Here is an 18492-nt window from a genome sequence, read left to right on the forward strand (position 1 = left end):
GCCTGTAGAAATAAACTATAACTAACAGGCCAGGGGCTTGAGTGAAAAGACAGGTGCAGCGACAACAGAGCTAAGGGAACAAAGCAAAAACGATGGTTCAAGAGAGCAGCCAGAGTTACCAAAGTGCAGCAATCACCCACCCGCAATTACCCTCTCTTACCTGCTTAGTCAAGAGGAAGTCCCATAACCTATGTGAGTTCAGAAAAGTGATGACAAGGTGAAGAAGGAAGAAATTCTCAGTTGAAGGAAGTCTGTGCAATAATCCACCTAACCCGAACGGCACGAGGGCACAACTAGATAGTCCAAATATAATCCCCAAGGAATTCAGCAAAGCGTCCCCAAAGTGAAAATCTCCAATCCAAGTAGTGACCACCTAATGAGGAGAGCGTCCAATCGGTCACTTCGATGTGTAGAGCAATGTTTCTTGTGATGAGAGCAGCGTTGATGATAGATCCAGAAAAGGAGTGTTTTGTGGGCTTGTGAAATACGTGAGGTTGAAGGGTTCAGAAAGCCAGTGGAGTTAGCAACCACAAGTAGAGAGAAAAGAAACTTGAACAGAGGTCTAGTTCAGATTTTCCTAATGTTCTGAATTGCGTTGAACTTGAGGTTAACAAAATTCCAAGGCGTCACAACAAACAAGGGCAAGAGGGAAACAGTCCGTTTGGGAAAAGCCGTGAGTTTGTTTACCAAGGGAAAACAGCTGAGGGAAATGGCGCCAGAAACCGTAGGGACAAAACGTTCAAGAGCAATCCTTAAAACATGAGCCGGGTCAAGGAAACACAGGAATCAGGATGTCAATAAATCGGGCACTCAAACTAATTACTTAGTTTAGGAGCGCCCGTTGCAGGGATACGCCGTACTAAATACTGGTATCATTTCCAGGACGCAAGACGCGTTGCGTGCGCTTCACGTGACCTCGGGAACAAGGAATGCTGGATAATGTAGTGCGGCGTATTCCACAAACTGAAAGCAGTCGCCAGGGCAGCTTCCACATGGAAATAGACGCCCTCGGACGTCTGTAAGCACGAATGCGGGGCATGACAGAGATGCTGCTGTTGACTATAACTAGGGATGCCTCCAAAAACTCTGTCCACCAAGACAGTTTTGAAACCCATTTTAACAGGTATGCATTTAACTTCGGACTGTACAGGGTCTGTGGCCCATTAACTGTTTTTATATGTCCACTGTGAGTGTCACGTTTAACCTATAGTAAATATTTCAACATATAGATACCCTGTGATTTTCCAGTATACCGATATGGTGTATTTTCTGGGGGCGCTAAGAGAATAATAGTACTTCACTAGCAACCTATCTCCTTCCCATAGTTAAGCCGACTACTGTCATAGCTACCAGCATAGAGGGTTTGGTCTTTCATTTGATTGGAAATCCTGTCTTACGTTAGATAGCTTTACAGTCCTCGTATGAGAGCTGTGGAAACATAACCTTTTGTTATTTTATTAATCTTAAACAAATTATGCTGTGGCCACCTAATGTCACTACATGTCATACAGTTGGGGGTCAAAGGTTAAAGCGATGCACCTGTCTTTGTCATGTGATGTCCCTGCCATTTCTTTGACTCGACGTGTAGATTATATACTTCTGACCTTTGCAGTGGTTAAGAAATCACATCCATTGGATCAGCCAAATCTGTCCTTGGGGAATTCTGTTTTGATGTACCCACTGGTGCTTCTAGGCTGCGGCTGTGTTACCTTGTTGTGTGTCAGTTGGTTTGAAACGCTGAACATCTTCTCTGTACCCTTTTGGTGACCACCTTCTAATACAAGTTTCTAGCTTATGCTTCATAATCCTGACTATCACACATCACCCTTTTCACTCCCTCTATTACTGTCCCACATTCTCCCAGATATCGAACTGGTGCAGCCGACCATTCGCAGTGCCGTTGAGAAGCAACTGAACCTGATTGCGCAGGGCAAGGCCAACTTCCAGCAGGTGCTTGATCACACCCTGGACATCTTCAAGCGCAAATTCCATTACTTTGTGGATTCGATCGCAGGTAAGTCTTCAGAAAAGCTATCGGGGCTGGCAAAAACATTTTCAAGTGGGGAAAATTGATCTATGCGATGACTGCACATCAATTACTGTGCAGCTGAAAATGAACCCGGGGGGAGACTCCCTGCACGTCCCCCTACTTTCCTCCCACTTTAATGATTGACCAACCTACTCCCTCTCTATTTTCCCATCGATTAGTTGTAAACAATGCAAATTTTCTGGCCGTGCAGTACTTGTGTGCGCCGAAAACCTCTGATACTAGGAAAAATAAGTTTCAAACTAAACACGTTCTGTGTTCCGGATTTAGGTAATCTTTTATTTATTTTTTGTGCCATCAATTTACAACTAAAACATTGCACAAGCATATATAAAACAAACATACACATATAATAATTCGCTAACGATTCAACTTACATCAAGCTACAAAATTCAATATATCTTTGAAGAGGCGAAACAGGTTATTTTGCATTTTTGATGGATTGGGGCAAAACCCTGAGTAGCTCATGGTAAACTGATTCAATCAAAATACAGGGGTGGGGTTGGCTTTCCTGATTTATGGGATTTCTATACGGTGACACAGTTAAGGGTCCTATTGGACCACCTTTGGGTTAGCAGGGTTACCCTTGAGAATGACTTCATGGCCCCGGAGGTCACTGTAGGGGAATGGTTGTGGGTACCTGGAAGCAGCCTCCCGCAGAGAGTCAGGAAACACCCGGTATTAGTCACTTTATGGGTTTTGCATTGCCGCAGGAAATAACGACTTGGCCTTCCCCCTTGAATTGTCTCTGGGCTCCCCCGATAAGGGACAAGATCCGTGAGCCACTTCGGTTTCAGTCATGATTTGAGCAGGGCAACTGTGGAGAGTGGCTCTTTTCTTACTTGGGTGCAGGCCTAATGTCCAATTTTATGTATTTACAACTAAAGTGTGTTCTCGCTAACCGTGCCTGGAAAAATATTTTGTCGCCGGAGCTTTATTCTTCTTTACAAGTTGCCAATGATAAACAATCGTATCGTGATATTCCCTTTACAGAGGGCAGAGATCCCAGGCCATTTGTGGCAATGTCTATGGTCAACTTCCACCGCTATCCAATATAAAATGCAGGGTTACAGATTATTGCAACGTTTGCTGTTCTCACTTTATTGACTGTCTAGGATGTTCCTGGGATCTAGCCCTCTATGTTGGCAGGGTAGTGTTAATGTTGGCACATACTGGCACGCCTGGTGTGATTGCCCGGCAATCCAGACTTTTTGGAAGTAGGTGTTGGCTTGGGTGAAAGCCATGGATGGAATTGAGAGGCCTTTGACTCCTTTATTGTCCCTCTTTGGGTTGAATGATGATGGAGAGGCTTATACTGGTATTACTCATATGGTGGCCAATTTGTTCCTGTCCGCTAGCGCATGTATAACGATATACTGGAAGCGCCCCCATGCTCCCACGTATAGGGAATGGTTGCGTAAGGCACATGACGTTTATGATATGTAGAGCCTCACAGCGATTTTATCGGAATCGTATAAGGATGTATAAGGATGTGAAAACGGAGTGGCTCCCCTTCTTGACTTATTTTGAATGGCATGGGTCAGTGAACGGAGGATAGCACAGGGGCAACGCGCTGGTCTTGGAAGCAAGACCACGCAGAGCAACAGAGGTTTGAATCCCGCATCCACGCTTAGAAACCGAACTCCGGTCCGATATTAGGCGTGTTATAAAAAACCAATTAAATAAAAAATAAATACGTTTAACAGGGCCTTCTCAAGACACTCTGGGGCGCATCACGAGTTGGGCCTCAGGCCTTAAATGCAGCGGTAACGCTATTACCTTCGCGTTTAAGGGTTGGCCCAATCTCGACTTGGGCAGTATGTTGGAGTTTTACTTCCAGCAAAAATCTGGAGGTAAAAATGTCCACTTAACTGCCGTTTTTGGCACTATTACCGGTGGCAGTGATACCGCACCCAAACCCTACTGGGAGCTATGGACCCAATGGGAAATGGGCAATAACCGCCCAACCGCTACTCATGATCCGGCGCTAATAGCGCCGGACCGAGTAGCAGTAACGATATTTGTGCTGGCGGTGTCCCGGCGATATTTTGTTTTTGGGGGTCTGTTAAGTGTGTTCTATTGACCTCCATTGTTCATTATGCTGAAGTATGCAATTATGTGACATTCTTAGAACCCTGTAAGGTCACTGGGGATTTTAATAGTAATCGGGCATTCAGTGTGATTTGCTGTTGGCAGCGATGGTACTGGTCCAGTATGAGTGTAGAAATTTTATAATTTCTAGGGTTTGGTGGATTTCTTTGTCCGGTGGGAGTGGCGAGGGAGGGATTTGGGTGGTAAGGAGGGAAATGTGAAAAAGCGTTTTGAAGCTTTTTAAAAAAAAAACTTTTTATTGGTTTTACATAAGTACATAGCAATAACCATACCGTCCCGTCCCTCTTCCCCCACCCCCATATGGCGGATGTAGTCCTTTATTCCTTTATGTTGTTTGAGTTATAGAAAGTCCAGAATTCGGATCTTGTGTGGGCTCCATTGAAGCATGTTCCCCAGTTTGCTCGAAAGACTTCCGATATTCCTTAGATATTGCACGTCATCCATTCTAGTGATTCGAATTTCCACACTTTCTGAAGCCAGTCTATTTGTGTAGGTGGGTCTTTTTGATTCCAACGTTGGCCCACTGTCAGCCATGCCGCTATGGTTAGCGTTGTCACCCCTTTTTGTTGTTGTTTCGTGTACGTTTTCTGAGTTGGGTCCCACATGCCCGCCCGCCCGCCAGCCATATCCTATCATTTAGTCCTTCGGCATCCTCAATCATATTCCCCATTTGTTCATTTATTTCCTCCCAGTAGTTTATGGCCGGGTAGTCGCACCAAATGTGCTTTCAGTCCCCTATTTGTTGGCATCCTCACCAGCATTTCTCACTAGTGGTGGGGTACATTGAGTGGAGTCTTTCAGGAGTGAGGTGCCACTGGAGGAGGATTTTTTGCCACATTTCTCTTAGATGTATAGAGCGTGTCAGCTTGGGGATTTTGTTCCATACCTCTCTCGATTGGTCTTGCAATATTGGTTCCCCCAGGGTCTTTTCCCACCTCTGCCTTTGTCTCCACTGGATCTCCTCCCCTTGTTCATTCAGGAGTTTGTACAAGTTTGATATCAACTTGCCTTATTGGTTCACATTAGATAGTTCTTCCTTTTGCTTTTTGTGGGTAAGTCATGGCATCATTAAGGTGGTGGGTGAGTTTTGAATGTACATGTGAAATTGGACTTTATGAATGTACCCTACTGTTTGTTTCCTGATGTAGTCACTGGAAGACCTGGCGACGCAAAGGTACTCACTTGTCATGGTCAGACTTTCCCTCCTATCTTGTGTCCCCTTGGTGCCAGGACTCCGGATCGTAAGTCTTGTAGGACAAGCTGAGGATCCCCCAAGTTCCGGGCCTCAACGTGGAACGGTAACATCGGCAGCACCGTAGACCAAACGCAGAACTGGTCAGCCGCAGCTGACCCGGTACACTTCCGAAGGCTCTTCCTAACAGGGTTCCAAGCAGACGTCAGGAATGGAAGTTCCCTGTACTCCACGGGTCTCAGCTCCCTCGCAAGACTGCTTAACATCGACAGCAAGACAGGGCTCTTCCAGGACAGCAGCAGAAGTTGGTCACCAAGCCTCCTTCAGACGGGTCTCCGGTTTCCTGACTGGTCTCGCAGCTGGACGGGAATCTTGGCTCCTTCAGGTTTCTCCAGGATCTCTCCAGAGTGGGTCCAGGGGTCCTCTTCTTATCCTAAAAGCCAGGTAACGGCAGAAACTCCCAATAGCAGAACTAGCCCCACGCACACCCCAGCAGTGGTCCAATCAGGACCATTGGCGGGAACACTCATGCATATCATTCAGACACACTGAAACCAGTTTGTGGATTGGGACCGCCCACATCCTGCCAGCAAAAACACATAGCCCTCCAGTAGCCCGCCAAAAGCCTCTGCTTTCCCAGGCACTGGAAGTCCATATAAGGTTTTTCCTGGCCTCATAGGCTAAAAGACAAGATGGCCAAAGGATAAGCGTAAAACCCATGTGGCATGGCCATGTTTGGTCACTAGCCACAGTTTGTAGCCAAACGCGGAAAGGCTAAAACGTAAATTACTAACAAATGGTAAAAAGTCACTGCTGCCACCAGCTTGTCCATTTAGCACACCTAGAGTAACCAAAAATCCTGAGAGAGTTAATCCAGGGCAAAAACAAAAGTGTACCCCATTGTACTGCATTGTAAAATGCATTGTACAGTGAAAGTTACCACAAGTGATAACTTGCTAAAAATAGTAACTAAGTAACAAGACTGAGGGAAACAATGTTTCCCAGTACTGTCAGCCTGAACAACGTCAGTTTCCCTATAACAAATGAGCAAAAGACAGTGTAGTGAAGCTTAAGGCTTCACGGCACTGTAAAAGTACAGGTCAGGATGAAAAATAAAAGCAAACTGTTTGGAAGGTCCATTAAAATGGAAGGAAAGGAGAAATAAAGAGAAATCTTTCCTAATGGTTACCGCCGTCCAAAACAATTCCCCTGAGTCGAGTCCATTCCTGAGTGGGGTCCTGCATCGTGTTTTGCTGTATTCTTCCATTGGGATTCCTTGCACCAGCCGAAGACACCAACCAGGAACCCCTGTGACTCAAGGGCTGAGGCTGACTGTGGGAAAAGCAACCTCGGACCATCTTCCATCGACCTGCCAAGGCCTCTGAAGAATCGATGTATGGGGGTGAGTTACTGTGGTTCCTACCTGCCCCCTAAACTACCTTTAAACGTTCTGTTAACATTTACAAACTTTTATAACACTTTGGCTTTGCCATGGCTTGCTTGAGCAAGCCTTCCGAAAGTTGGAGACAGTTTTGGTTATTAGTATAACTCGTCCCCTAACCCTTGGAATCGTTCACTGGACCCCACAGACCCTACCTTCATTTTTTTCCAGCGTTATAAACTTTGTCGGAACTCTGGTTAAGGCCCCAGACAGCTTAGGGAAGGACTTTTGAAGCTAGGGCTAATTCTCTGTGGACCTGTAGTGCATAATCTAATCTGTACTTTACAGGGGTTTGATCTATATTATGCCCTACTCTAGTGACTGTATATATGTATTCTATTGTTTGTGTTGTGTGATACTTCTACCTGTAAGTAGTAATTTTTCAGTGTTTGGCCATACATAAATAACTGTGTAATTTGTGACTCCCATTGTGTGTACTCATTGTGGACCCTTTACAAGCTCACCACCTCTTGAGACTTAGCCTAGACCGCTCGTCACTGCTACCTTGAACTGTTGGGCTGCAGCTCCCAGAGTTGTCCCTGTCACAATATAGGTTGGCCTTCTATACATCTGTCCCCTAGGCCAGAGTATAGAAAATCAGCCCTAACACTTGTTTCCCCCAGGATTTATCTGGGCCTACTTGTATTTAAATAAACCATTCATTTTAACATAACAAAGTGTTTCAGTGTTTCTTTGGACCATATTTGTACTATTTTTTTGTACTGATTCTACAGCCCTCTCTCCCTCCTAAGAAAAGCCTTGATGCTCTGTCTACGCTACCATATACTCGGGTGATACAGCCTTATACTAAGAGTAGTCTTGTACTGTCTCAGTTGAATGGCTTTACTAAGCCGTTAGTTGGACTTCAGAAAAACTGTCATAACACTGACGTCGGGAATGGATCTTCCCTCCACTCCAAGGGTTGCAGCTCCTTTGCAGGACTGCTGGAGTTCTCCAGCATGGGGTCAGGCATGGATTCACATGCTCATGAATATTCCCTGTCTTCAGGCTGGGAATCCTCAGTAAAAGAAATGTGTCACTTTAGTTTATAAACTTTCTTTCTCTCTGAACCAATCACTGAGCTCTGGATCATACTGCCCCCAGCCAATGACTGCCCTCTCCCTAAGCCCCTCCTCAGGCAGCCATCTTCAGATTTTTACCACACATTCAAGTGTTGGGAGTCCTCGCGTTTTGCTCTTCGAGCTTTCTGCGTTGTTCGGTAGGAAATCTGTTTTTGTTCAGTCAGGCCTGTGTGCTCCATCGCTTATTCATCTGATCAACGGGGGCACGTTTTTCGGGTTTCTTCACCCCTCAAGGGCGCAAATCGTTGAGTCTTAGAAGTTTCCAGAAGACCATCAGGCCTACACCATGCCAGATCATGTTGGAGGAGAAGGACGGAGCTTCCCTCTTCAAGCACTGCACGAGCTGCGGTTTGTGGAATGTTTTCACGGAGGACAAACATTCCCAGTGCCTGTACTGTCTACACCCGGTGCATAAGGAGGAGGATTGTGAAATTTGCCATGGATTCTCCCAGCGCACGATGAAGGATCCGCATGCCCGTCTGGCGACGTGCCTCAAGGCCTCTACCCCGGGTGGTCTGCAGGGGTAGGCCTCATCCGGATCCATCCATCCTGAGCAGGCTTCTAAGTCCTTTGAGGGCGCTCCATCCATGGGGGCACAAGACAAGGCCAAGCCAAGACTGTGAGTCCGCTTCCGTCGGGGTCACCGCGCAAGTGGGTCCCGCGACGGTCAGGGCATGTTCATAGTCTCCATCTGCCTCGATCTCCAGCCACCGCTCCAGCTCTTCGTCGAGGCGAAAGTCAGCTACCCCGGGTAAGCTGCGGGAGAAGTCAGACAAGTAACAAGGGTAACGTCCCTCTGACGCAGGCCCCGGTGATCCAGGCCAAGATGTCCTCTGCAATCGAGATGCTGGCGGCTGCCCTCTTGGCAAAAAGTATCCCGGTGACAGCCAGCGTGGCACTCCTTCCCAGGCCGGAGGATTCAGCCAGCTGACGGAGAACACTCCGGAGAAGAGGATGCCGGACCTCAGCCGACCCCTCAGGACCCGAAAAAAGGGGAAGAAGCATTGAGTGCCGGAGTCTGCACCCAAATGTCTGCGGTTGCAACCTTTGCCGGACTCTGTGGTCTCGGCTGTGGCAAGGAAGAAATCGTCCAATTAGTCGTTGTCAACCTCTGTTCCCCTGGACGGAGAGGGGAAGAAATTGGATGCCGTGGGACGGAACGTAATTTACTTGGCAGCGACGACTGTCAAGGCCGCCAACGCCTTAACGATCCTGGCCAGGTACGACCGGGAACTATGGTTCAAGATGGCTCCGATCCTGGATTTCCTCCCCGAAGCCAAGCGGGTAGAGGCAATGGAGATCCTTCAGGAGGGCGAAGAGGTGTCGGACCACGCCATCCCTTTGGCCCTGGACATTGCAGACAAAGGGTTCCGCCAAATGGGAAACAGTGTTTGCCTCCATCGTCGTGGCTGGATGAAGGCCACCAACTTCAGACAAGAGGTCCAGACGAGGGTCCTGGATATGCCGTTCAATAGAGGCAATCTTTTCGGTAAGGCAGTCGACGAATCTCTTCAGACCATCTAAACCGACACAGAGACGGCCTGTGCCCTCGGAACGCTGCAGCACCACTCTTCCTTTCGTCCCTCAGGAAGAAAGTCGGGGAAGTCTTCGAAGAGATTTGGTGGTGGATCGTCCTACCACCAACCCTCCCGTTACACGACCCAGGAAGCCTACAGGGGTCGCTCCAAGGCCTTCGGAGGTGGCCGCTGCCATCGTCAAGGCTCCCAGGGACGTGCGCCGGCCTCCAAGCATGACTGAACCGACCGTAACATCGGACCCCCCACCCTGCATCCTGTTGGACGGCTGGCTGGCGAGCTTCGTCAGTGTGTGGGAAAAAATATCCACTGATCGATGGGTGCTGGACGCTCTCGCCCAAGGACACACCTTGGATTTCCAACAAAAGTGTCCGCGAATACCACTGGTGGCCTGGCAGGAACAACACATCCCTCAGCTCCTGCTGGAAGTTCGGGCCATGTTAAGAAAAGGGTTGATGGTGCTGGTTCTGAAGCTACTCCGGGGCTCCAGAGTTTACTCAAGATACTTTCTGGTAAGAAAGAAGACCGGGGACTGGAGGCCCATTCTTGGTCTACGACGACTCAACAAATTCATCAAGTCCCAGAAATTCAGGATGATCACGTTGCAGCACGTGCTTGGCCAACTGGGGGAGGGAGACTTTATGTTGTCGTTTGATCTGGAGGACACGTACTTCCATGTCCCCATTCATGTAAAACATTGCAGGTTCTGCGCTTTGTCGTCCAAGGGAGGCTCTACCAGTTCCAGGCTCTCACCTTGGGACTGAAGTCGGCTCCCAGAGTCTTCACAAAGGGCCTGGATCCAGTGGTGGCTCATCTGCGACTATAGGGAATTCATGTGTACCCTTACCTCGACGACTGGCTCATCCGGGCCAAGTCGAAGGACATTGCCGTTGATCACAAGGAGAGGACCGCCTGGCTGCTGACGGATCTGGGGTTTCTCTGTGAACTATGCAAAAATCCTGCTTGACTGCATTGCAGAACGTGCTGTTCTTGGGGTCCAGGCTCAACACAGTGTCCTGTCTGGCGGCTCAGTCGGAGGAGAGGATAGCAGCCATTTTGGGCAAGGTGCAAATGCTGTTAGCACTACAGATCACCACGGTCAGGACTATCAAGTGGCTGCTCAGCATTATGTCGTCCTGCATCTTCTTGGTCAGGCTCTGCTGGTTGCGAATGCGACCCCTCCAGGAGTTCCTAGACACCCGTTGGATCCAGGTGTTCGGAAGCTTCAAAGACAGGATCGTGCTCCACGAGGAGTTCTGTCGAGCAATAAGATGGTGGGGCATGCGCTCCACCATCGCCGGGGGGCACAGACTTCCAGAGCACTCCGTACCAGGAAACAATCATGACGGATGCTTCCCTGGAGGGGTGGTGAGCACGCACCGGACGTCTTAACGCCAGAGGCTTGTGGCTGCTGGAGGAGAAGGCGCTTCGCATCAACGTTCTAGAACTACAGGCTGTGTTTTGGGCCCTCAAGTCATTTCTTCCGTCCCTCAAGGGCAAAGTGGTGAGGGTCTTCACTGAAGGTTTTGCATCCGGAAGCATGGGGGCACCAGGTCGCCAGCACTCTCCAGAGAGGCACAGGTGTTGTGGCACTGGGCTGTCTCCCCGGGGGTATTCCTGATTCCCTTTCACCTGGCAGGAGTAAAGAACACTGTTGCTGACTCCATCAGCAGGGAGCTGTGTGCTCGCTACGACTGGGAGTTTCGGCAGAATCAAGTGGACAACCACTTCCTCAGGTGGGTCACTCCCCAGATTGATTTGTTCGCGATGGCGACAAACGCCAAGAGTTTTGCCAACAGATTCCCCCAGCCGGGGAGCATGGGTGCCGCATTCTCCTTCCCCTGGGAAGGCCTGTTTCTGTACATGTTCCCTCTGTTGCAGCTGCTGCTACGAGTCATCAGTCAACGGTGCCGGTGCAGGATGATCCTCATTCCGCCAGCGTGGCCGAGGCAGATCTGGTACCCTGACCTTCTCAGCATGACAGCGTCCCCTCCAGTCAAGCTGCAGATGGTCGCGGGTCTTCTCGACAGGGAAGGAGGCGAAATCCTGCACCACGAACCAAGATCTCTGAACCTGAAGGCCTGGCTCCTGCAGCTTTAGAGTTTGGTGGGTACGAACTTCCTGCGGACTGCAGGGAAGTCCTTGCCGAGGCCAGGGAGTCATCCACTCTGAAGTGTTACGGACACAAATGGAAGCGTTTCACAACCTGGTGTCATGATCTCTGCTTCCAAAAGATCAGGACTTGCCCGACTCCCTTGGAAGCAGACCCATAACCCCGGTTCCGAGTGCCAGCCAGTCCCAATTGGGACCTTTTGGCCCTGTCCTGGCGCCAGTGGCACCAGGCTCATAAAGATGCCCAGTCCCAGCGCTGGAAGCGCCGGGCTCATAATTCTTGGGTGGACTTACCTGCAGCAGACCATGCTGCTTACTTACCTGCCAGTTGAACCCCTGATCCTCTTCTGTTTGGGACTACTTTTCCTGTTGGGTGGGGCAGGAGCCACTCCCTAGGTTCAGAACACTGGAACTCTTCTGGAAAGCAGGAACTCTTTTCTTACCTAGGCGTGGCTGTGGAAGGAGACACCTAAGCACTACAGGAGGCTATTTAAACCACACCCGATGGATGAATCTTGCTTTGCGTTATTCTGCATTCTCTGCAGCAGAACGCTCATCGTGTCTTCTGCTTCTGATCCTGGGCCTAAGGGAACAAAGGCTTACCATCCTGGAATCCAGTCTTCAGCAGCACCTGTAAAGACAAAGAAAGAACAGGTTAGAACTACGGTCTTCAGTGGCAGCGCATCTCTTACCTGGTCCATCGGCTGTCACCAACGCCTCGCGCTGCATTCCGGCATCTGAAAGACAAAGGCTTACCTACTCTTCGCATGCTCCGGAGGTCTTCGCACTGCATTCCGGCATCTGAAAGATAAAAGCTTACCAGCTCTTCACACGCTCCGGAGGCCTTCGGCGCTGCATCCCGCATCTGAAAGACAAAAGAAGGTGCGTTTAAAGACATTGGGCAACTTCATTACTCACGTGGCATTACTCCTTCCCACGCCGAATCCAGTGGGTATTCCAGCACCCTTCAGCTTCTCTAAAGCTCCGAACTTGTACCTGCAAGATAAAAGGGACAGTTAGTGCGCATCGTGAAGCAGGCTACAAGCGCTTACTTACGTGCTTCCAGGCGCTTCTATTCCTCATGCGGGTTCGATCCTCAACTCTCATCAGCCCGCCATCCGCCATCGCCGGAACCCTGCAAAACAAGAGATATCATTACAAAAGACTTTTAAGACATTTGAAGTGCCCAGAACTTACCGTTCGTGCAGTTAACGACAGACAGCAGTCCTCTGAGGTCAAGAGGCCTGCACCCTTATCCAGTGAAGAAACTGGTTACGGCACCCTGCCCCGAGGCAGATGGAGAGCTCGGCGTTCACTTACCTAAGGTGAGGGTGTTAACCTTTGGGGTTCTACAGGAGAAGAGAAAGGGAAGAGGAGAGAGGCACCCAATAACCCCAGTTCATTAATCCCATATTTTCTATCTGCAGACATCTTACTCTTCGAGTCAGACATACAGTGCACAGAGGTCCAGCCCAAAGAGCCAACCGTGTGTTACACATCACCTTTGAAGATACGGCATTCACCCAGTCAAGACCGGCGCCTCTGCGGGAATCAGGTGAGCGTTACACCTGGTGCCTGTCACAGAAGATTTACCCTCCAAGGGTCAAGGCCCCCCAAGTCCTTCTGTACTTGTTGGCGAAGTCAGAGCTGGCGCATGCCTCCATCAAGGTACATATGGCGGTTATCTTCTGCTACACCAGATCTCGGGTATGGTCTTCCGTTTGGTCGCACCGTCTAGACTAGGAATTCATCAAAGGACTGTTCCGTTCGTTCCTGCCGGTGAAGGCTCCTGCCCTGGCATGGGAACTCAACGTGGTGCTGACTAGGGTCATGGGGGCCCCATTCGAGCCAATGCATCAGGCTCCACTTAAGTTCCTGTCTTGAAAGACCACTTTCCTCGTGGCCATCACCTCTGCAAGGAGAGTAGGGTGAGATCCAGGCTCTGTCCTGCAAGCAACCTTACTTGACTTTCCACGAGATGAGGGTGGTGCTTCGGGCTCACCCTTCCTTCATGCCCAAGGTTCCGTCAGAATTTAATCTCAGCGAGCACTTGGTGTTACCTGTGTTTTTTCCAACGCCTTCCTCTCCGGCTGAAAGGACTTTGCATGCGCTGGATGTGGCTCAAGCGCTGAAGTTTTATGTGGCCCGCACGAAGGGTTTCCGAATAACTTCTCAGCTTTTTGTGAATTTTGGTCCTGTGAACCATGAGAAGGCTTTGTCTAAGTCTTCCATCTCCAGATGACTCTCCGGCTGCATCACTCACTGTCACCGGTCGGCAAACGACCACTGCTTGGCCGCCCGAGAGCCCATTCTACCAGAGTGATCGCTGCTACGACGGCGTTCCTGTCTGGTGTGCCCCTGCTGGACATCTGCAGGGCTGCTACGTGGAGGTCGACACACACCTTCACAAAATTCTACTGCGTCGACAGGGATTCCAGAGAGGAGTCCAGAGTCGGCCAAGCAGTGCTACGCAACCTGTTCGCTTGAAGGTGAGCCTGGTGAGGGGGTAAGAGTATTTGCTTCTGTTGAACCCTGCCACCTTCCGTGGTTGTGTATGTGTGTACTGCTATGGATTCTTTATTCATGAGCATGTGAATCCATGCCAGACCCAATGCTGGAGAAGGAACAAGTTACTTGCCTGTAACTGTTGTTCTCCAGCATGGGTCTGGCATGGATTCACATGCGAACACTCCCTCCTGCCCCTCAGCGGCTCGTCTTGGTCATACTGCCACTTTACGTGCTACCAAATCTGAAGATGGCTGCCAGAGAAGGGGCTTGAGGAGAGGGCAATCATTGGCTGGGGGCAGTATGACCCAAAGCTCAGTGATTGGTTTAAGAGAGAAAGACGTTTATAAACGAAAGTGAAACTGTTTTTTCCTTTTACCGAGGATTCCCAGCCGGATGACTGGGAATATTCATGAGCATGTGAATTCATGCCAGACCCATGCTGGAGAACAACAGTGACAGGTAAGTCAATTGTTCCATCTTCCACAAGACAGGGCTCTACCAGGACAGCAGCAGAGGTTGGTCGCCAGGCCTTTTTTCAGCGGGTCTCTGGTCTGCTTGCATGTCTTGCAGCTGGACAGCATTCTTGGCTCCTTCAGTTTGTTCCAGGAACTCGCTAGAGTGGGTGCAGGGGTCCTCTTCTTATCCAAAAAGCCAGGTAAGTGCTGAAACTCCCACTAGCCAATGACAGAAACACACACACACACACACACACACAAAAACACACACACACGCACAAAAACACACACACACGCACAAAAACACACACACACACCAAAACACACACACACAAAACACACCAAACACACACACCAAAACACACACACACCAAAACACACACACACCAAAACACACACACACCAAAACACACACACAGCAAAACACACACACACCAAAACACACACACCAAAACAGACACAAACACACACCAAAACACACCAAAACACACACACACACCAAAACACACACACACACCAAAACACACACACACACACCAAAACACACACACACACCAAAACACACACACACACCAAAACACACACACCAAAACACACACACACACCAAAACACACACACACACAAAACACACACACACACACAACAAAACACACACACACCAAAACACACACACACACCAAAACACACACACCAAAACACACACACACACACACACCAAAACACACACACACACAAAACACACACACACAAAACACACACACACAAAACAAAACACACACACACACACACAAAACACACCTCTCATGCCAGACCAATGCTGGAGAACAACAGTGACAGGTAAGTAAATTGTTCCATCTTCCACAAGACAGGGCTCTACCAGGACAGCAGCAGAGGTTGGTCGGCAGGCCTTTTTTCAGCGGGTCTCCGGTCTGCTTGCAGGTCTTGCAGCTGGACAGCATTCTTGGCTCCTTCAGTTTGTTCCAGCAACTCGCTAGAGTGGGTGCAGGGGTCCTCTTCTTATCCAAAAAGCCAGGTAAGTGCTGAAACTCCCACTAGCCAATGACAGACCTCACACACACACACACACCCCCAATCAGGACCACTGGTGGCAAAACTCATGAATACCACTCAGACACACCGAAACCAGTTTGTAGATTTGGACGAAACAGTCCCAATCCACTTCCTGGCATCAAACACCCGTGGTCCTACAGTAGCCTGCCAAAAGCCTCTGCTTTCATGCGCACTGGAAGTCCATATAAGGATTTTCCTGGCCTTAAAGTCCAGGAAGAAGGGTTAAAGACGAGATAGCCAAGGAGCAAAGGAAAACCTTGTGGCACGGCTATGTTGGGGCACTAGCCACAGTTAGTAGGCAAGCGTGGTAAGGCTAAAGTCAATTACACCAAAAAATAGGAAAAAGTTACTGCTGCCACGAGCATGTCCCTTAGGCACATCTAAAGTAACCAAAAATCCTCTCAGTCATAGTCCGGGGCAAAACAAAAAAGTGTACCCCATTGTACTGCATTGTATTGTATGTGTCATTATATAGCACGATTTCCCCATTTGTATGGCCTCATTACGCTTTGTGGTTGGAACACCCTCGGTGACCGCAGTCCATATACAGGAGGTTCTAGAGTTTTAAATTGCCTGTGTGCATTTCTGCCAGGTTAGGACCTGGGTGGGCTGGCTAGGCTCCAGTAAAAATCACACTTGTACATTGAGCAGAGGAGATTGTTAGACCGCTTTCCCAAAATCCATTTTGCCCCACTCAGTAAAGACACCCCACAAGACTCCATGTACACATTTGGCATTCACCTGCATTAATAGAAATACCCCTTTATTTTCACATATCCCATAGCCACTTGCTCATAGGAGGATGCAATGATAAAAAGTGATAACAAGGTACCAACAGTGGCCACAAAGGAACAAGACTAAGGGAACCAATGTTTCCCAGTAGTGACAGCCTGAAGGACATGTCAGTTTCCCCATGATAAATTAGCAAAAGCCAGTGTAGTGAAGCTTAAGAATTCACTGCACTGTAAAAAGACCAGATCAGAATCAAACATAAAAGCAAAAAGCGTGGGGGTCCATAGAAATGTAAGGAAAAGTGCTGTAAAGAAAAATCATTCCTAGCACACACCCACCTCTTCTCTCACAGTCAATCTTCCTTGGCTTTCCGAGTCACTCACTCGCAGCCCTACTCTCTCACATAGTCACACTCACTCGCCTTACACTCACTTTGGTGCCCAATTACCACTTTCCCACGCCAAACAATACCTCATCTTGCACATAATTTTTACAAGCCTCTAGGCTTCTCTGCACCATCCTTCCTCCTCCTGGTGTCTTGGTCCCCCTTTTCCACCCTCGACCTCACCCGAGCAATCCACACAGCCTTGCAGTTGCTTGTTGTCTTCATCCTCCCCATTCCACTTCCATTGGCTCTACATGTCAGCTTGTTCCGTGTGCCAATTTCTGACTTGCTTTTTCTCCGGTTCCAGGTTACAAGCATTAGAAAACATAAAACTGCCTTAAGCCCCGCCCCTTTTTGTATGTGGGGTCCGCCAACTTTCATTGATGGTGGCATGTTACAATTAGTCAATTTCAGAGTTCATATCTGGATGTAATGGCACTAAAAGTGGTGCTTTGTTGTTTCAGCCAGGCACATGCAGAGGGGTCAGAGACTGGGCCCCTCCCATCTCACCCTGCCTCTGGGGCAAAACTGGCTATTAGGGAGAATTCTCAGAAATGTGCTAATTCCCCTCTACCTTAGAGACCCCCAGCTCTTTTGCTGGACTCTAGGACTTTAATGTTTTACCTGGAGAGAGTGAGACCCCTTTTCCCCACTCTCTCGTGTACTTTTCTCCATGATTTTAACTGTGCTTCTTTTGGTTGTGGAGTCTGACAAACTCAAGAGGCATCCTCTTTTACATTGTACCACACAGCACCTCAGTGCAGTGGCACAGGGAAGTCTTTCAGATTGTCCAAAGGTTTAAATACCTTCTCTTGGATAAACTGTTTCCAAGAGCAGTGAAGTGAAATTGACTTTAATTACATTTGTAACTTTCCAGACCCAGCACACACTATCTTACAGTAGGGTGTTGTAGGAGTTGCTTAGTATCCCTTTTGTCTAGTTTCTCATGTAACATTTTTATGTTACCCTTTCCTCGATGAATGGCTGGTGGCATTGGTTTACTTTTAACTACCGTGGTGTGCATTTACCGCGGGATGCGTTCCCAGCTGCAGTTAAGCACCCAAGGGTGCCATTTTTGTCAAAATGGCCCCAGTCTTCTTTTTTCACCATTTCTTTGTGGAAGGGGCCTTCTTGAGATTTACCAGGTTTGGGCCCTGCTGCTGTGCTGAAGCTCCGAATTCGCCTTGACTAGAGAAGCCCTGCAAGGTCGACTTCCCCCCCCCTTGAGTTGGTGGGACCAATCGACTCCAAAGTAAGCCCGTCTGGGCATCCTCTTGAAGCTGGTTGTATTTCCACTGCACCAGATTGTATGCGTGGCTTTTAAATTGGCCAAGCGCTCCAGGAAGATCCTCCGGACTTCCAGAAAGCGGGACTGACCGAGCCTGCGCCACCTCAACAGAGTGCTGGACCCCAGATGCAAGGAAAGCCCATCTCGACAGCCAAGAGTCCGCGGTAGGGCTATTTGCTGAGTCGCGAGGAGCTGAAACCGCAAATTGCCACTGAATAGAAGTTGGTCCTTTTCTGTCGCCAACTGTCCCGTTGCAGTGCAGTAGTCCTCTAGATGTCCTCCCTCTTGTCCCCACAACTGAGGCCCAGGAACACAGGATCTGCAGAGCTGCACAGGAACAGAAGCCAGCTGGAACCATTTCTTCTAACCAAAGGTACTGTACAGTCTTAAAGAACTTACCTCTTGTGTAGCCTCACTTGTTCTCGGTTGGAACTTGTCTTTGTTGCTCCTGTAGAGTTGCTAAACAGCTTGTGGCCCTACTTTGATTTCTTCTTTTCCACAAAGACTTCTAAAACATTGTGCAAGACTTTT

The 18492-nt window shown here is 48.9% G+C and overlaps 1 protein-coding gene across 7 annotated transcripts in view; it reads left to right on the forward strand.

Annotated features, from left to right (window-relative positions):
* Positions 1-18492, forward strand: part of TOP3B (DNA topoisomerase III beta) — a 636381-nt gene that overhangs the window by 507179 nt on the left and 110710 nt on the right. For all 7 annotated transcript variants that reach the window (XM_069619981.1, XM_069619976.1, XM_069619978.1 and 4 more), the window contains one exon: positions 1865-2014. In XM_069619981.1, the coding sequence (XP_069476082.1) occupies positions 1865-2014 (150 nt within the window). The remainder of the gene's footprint in view (positions 1-1864; positions 2015-18492) is intronic.

This window comes from Ambystoma mexicanum, chromosome 10, assembly GCF_040938575.1.
Source record: "Ambystoma mexicanum isolate Mex_15411 chromosome 10, UKY_AmexF1_1, whole genome shotgun sequence".
NCBI classification, from domain to species: Eukaryota; Metazoa; Chordata; class Amphibia; order Caudata; family Ambystomatidae; genus Ambystoma; species Ambystoma mexicanum.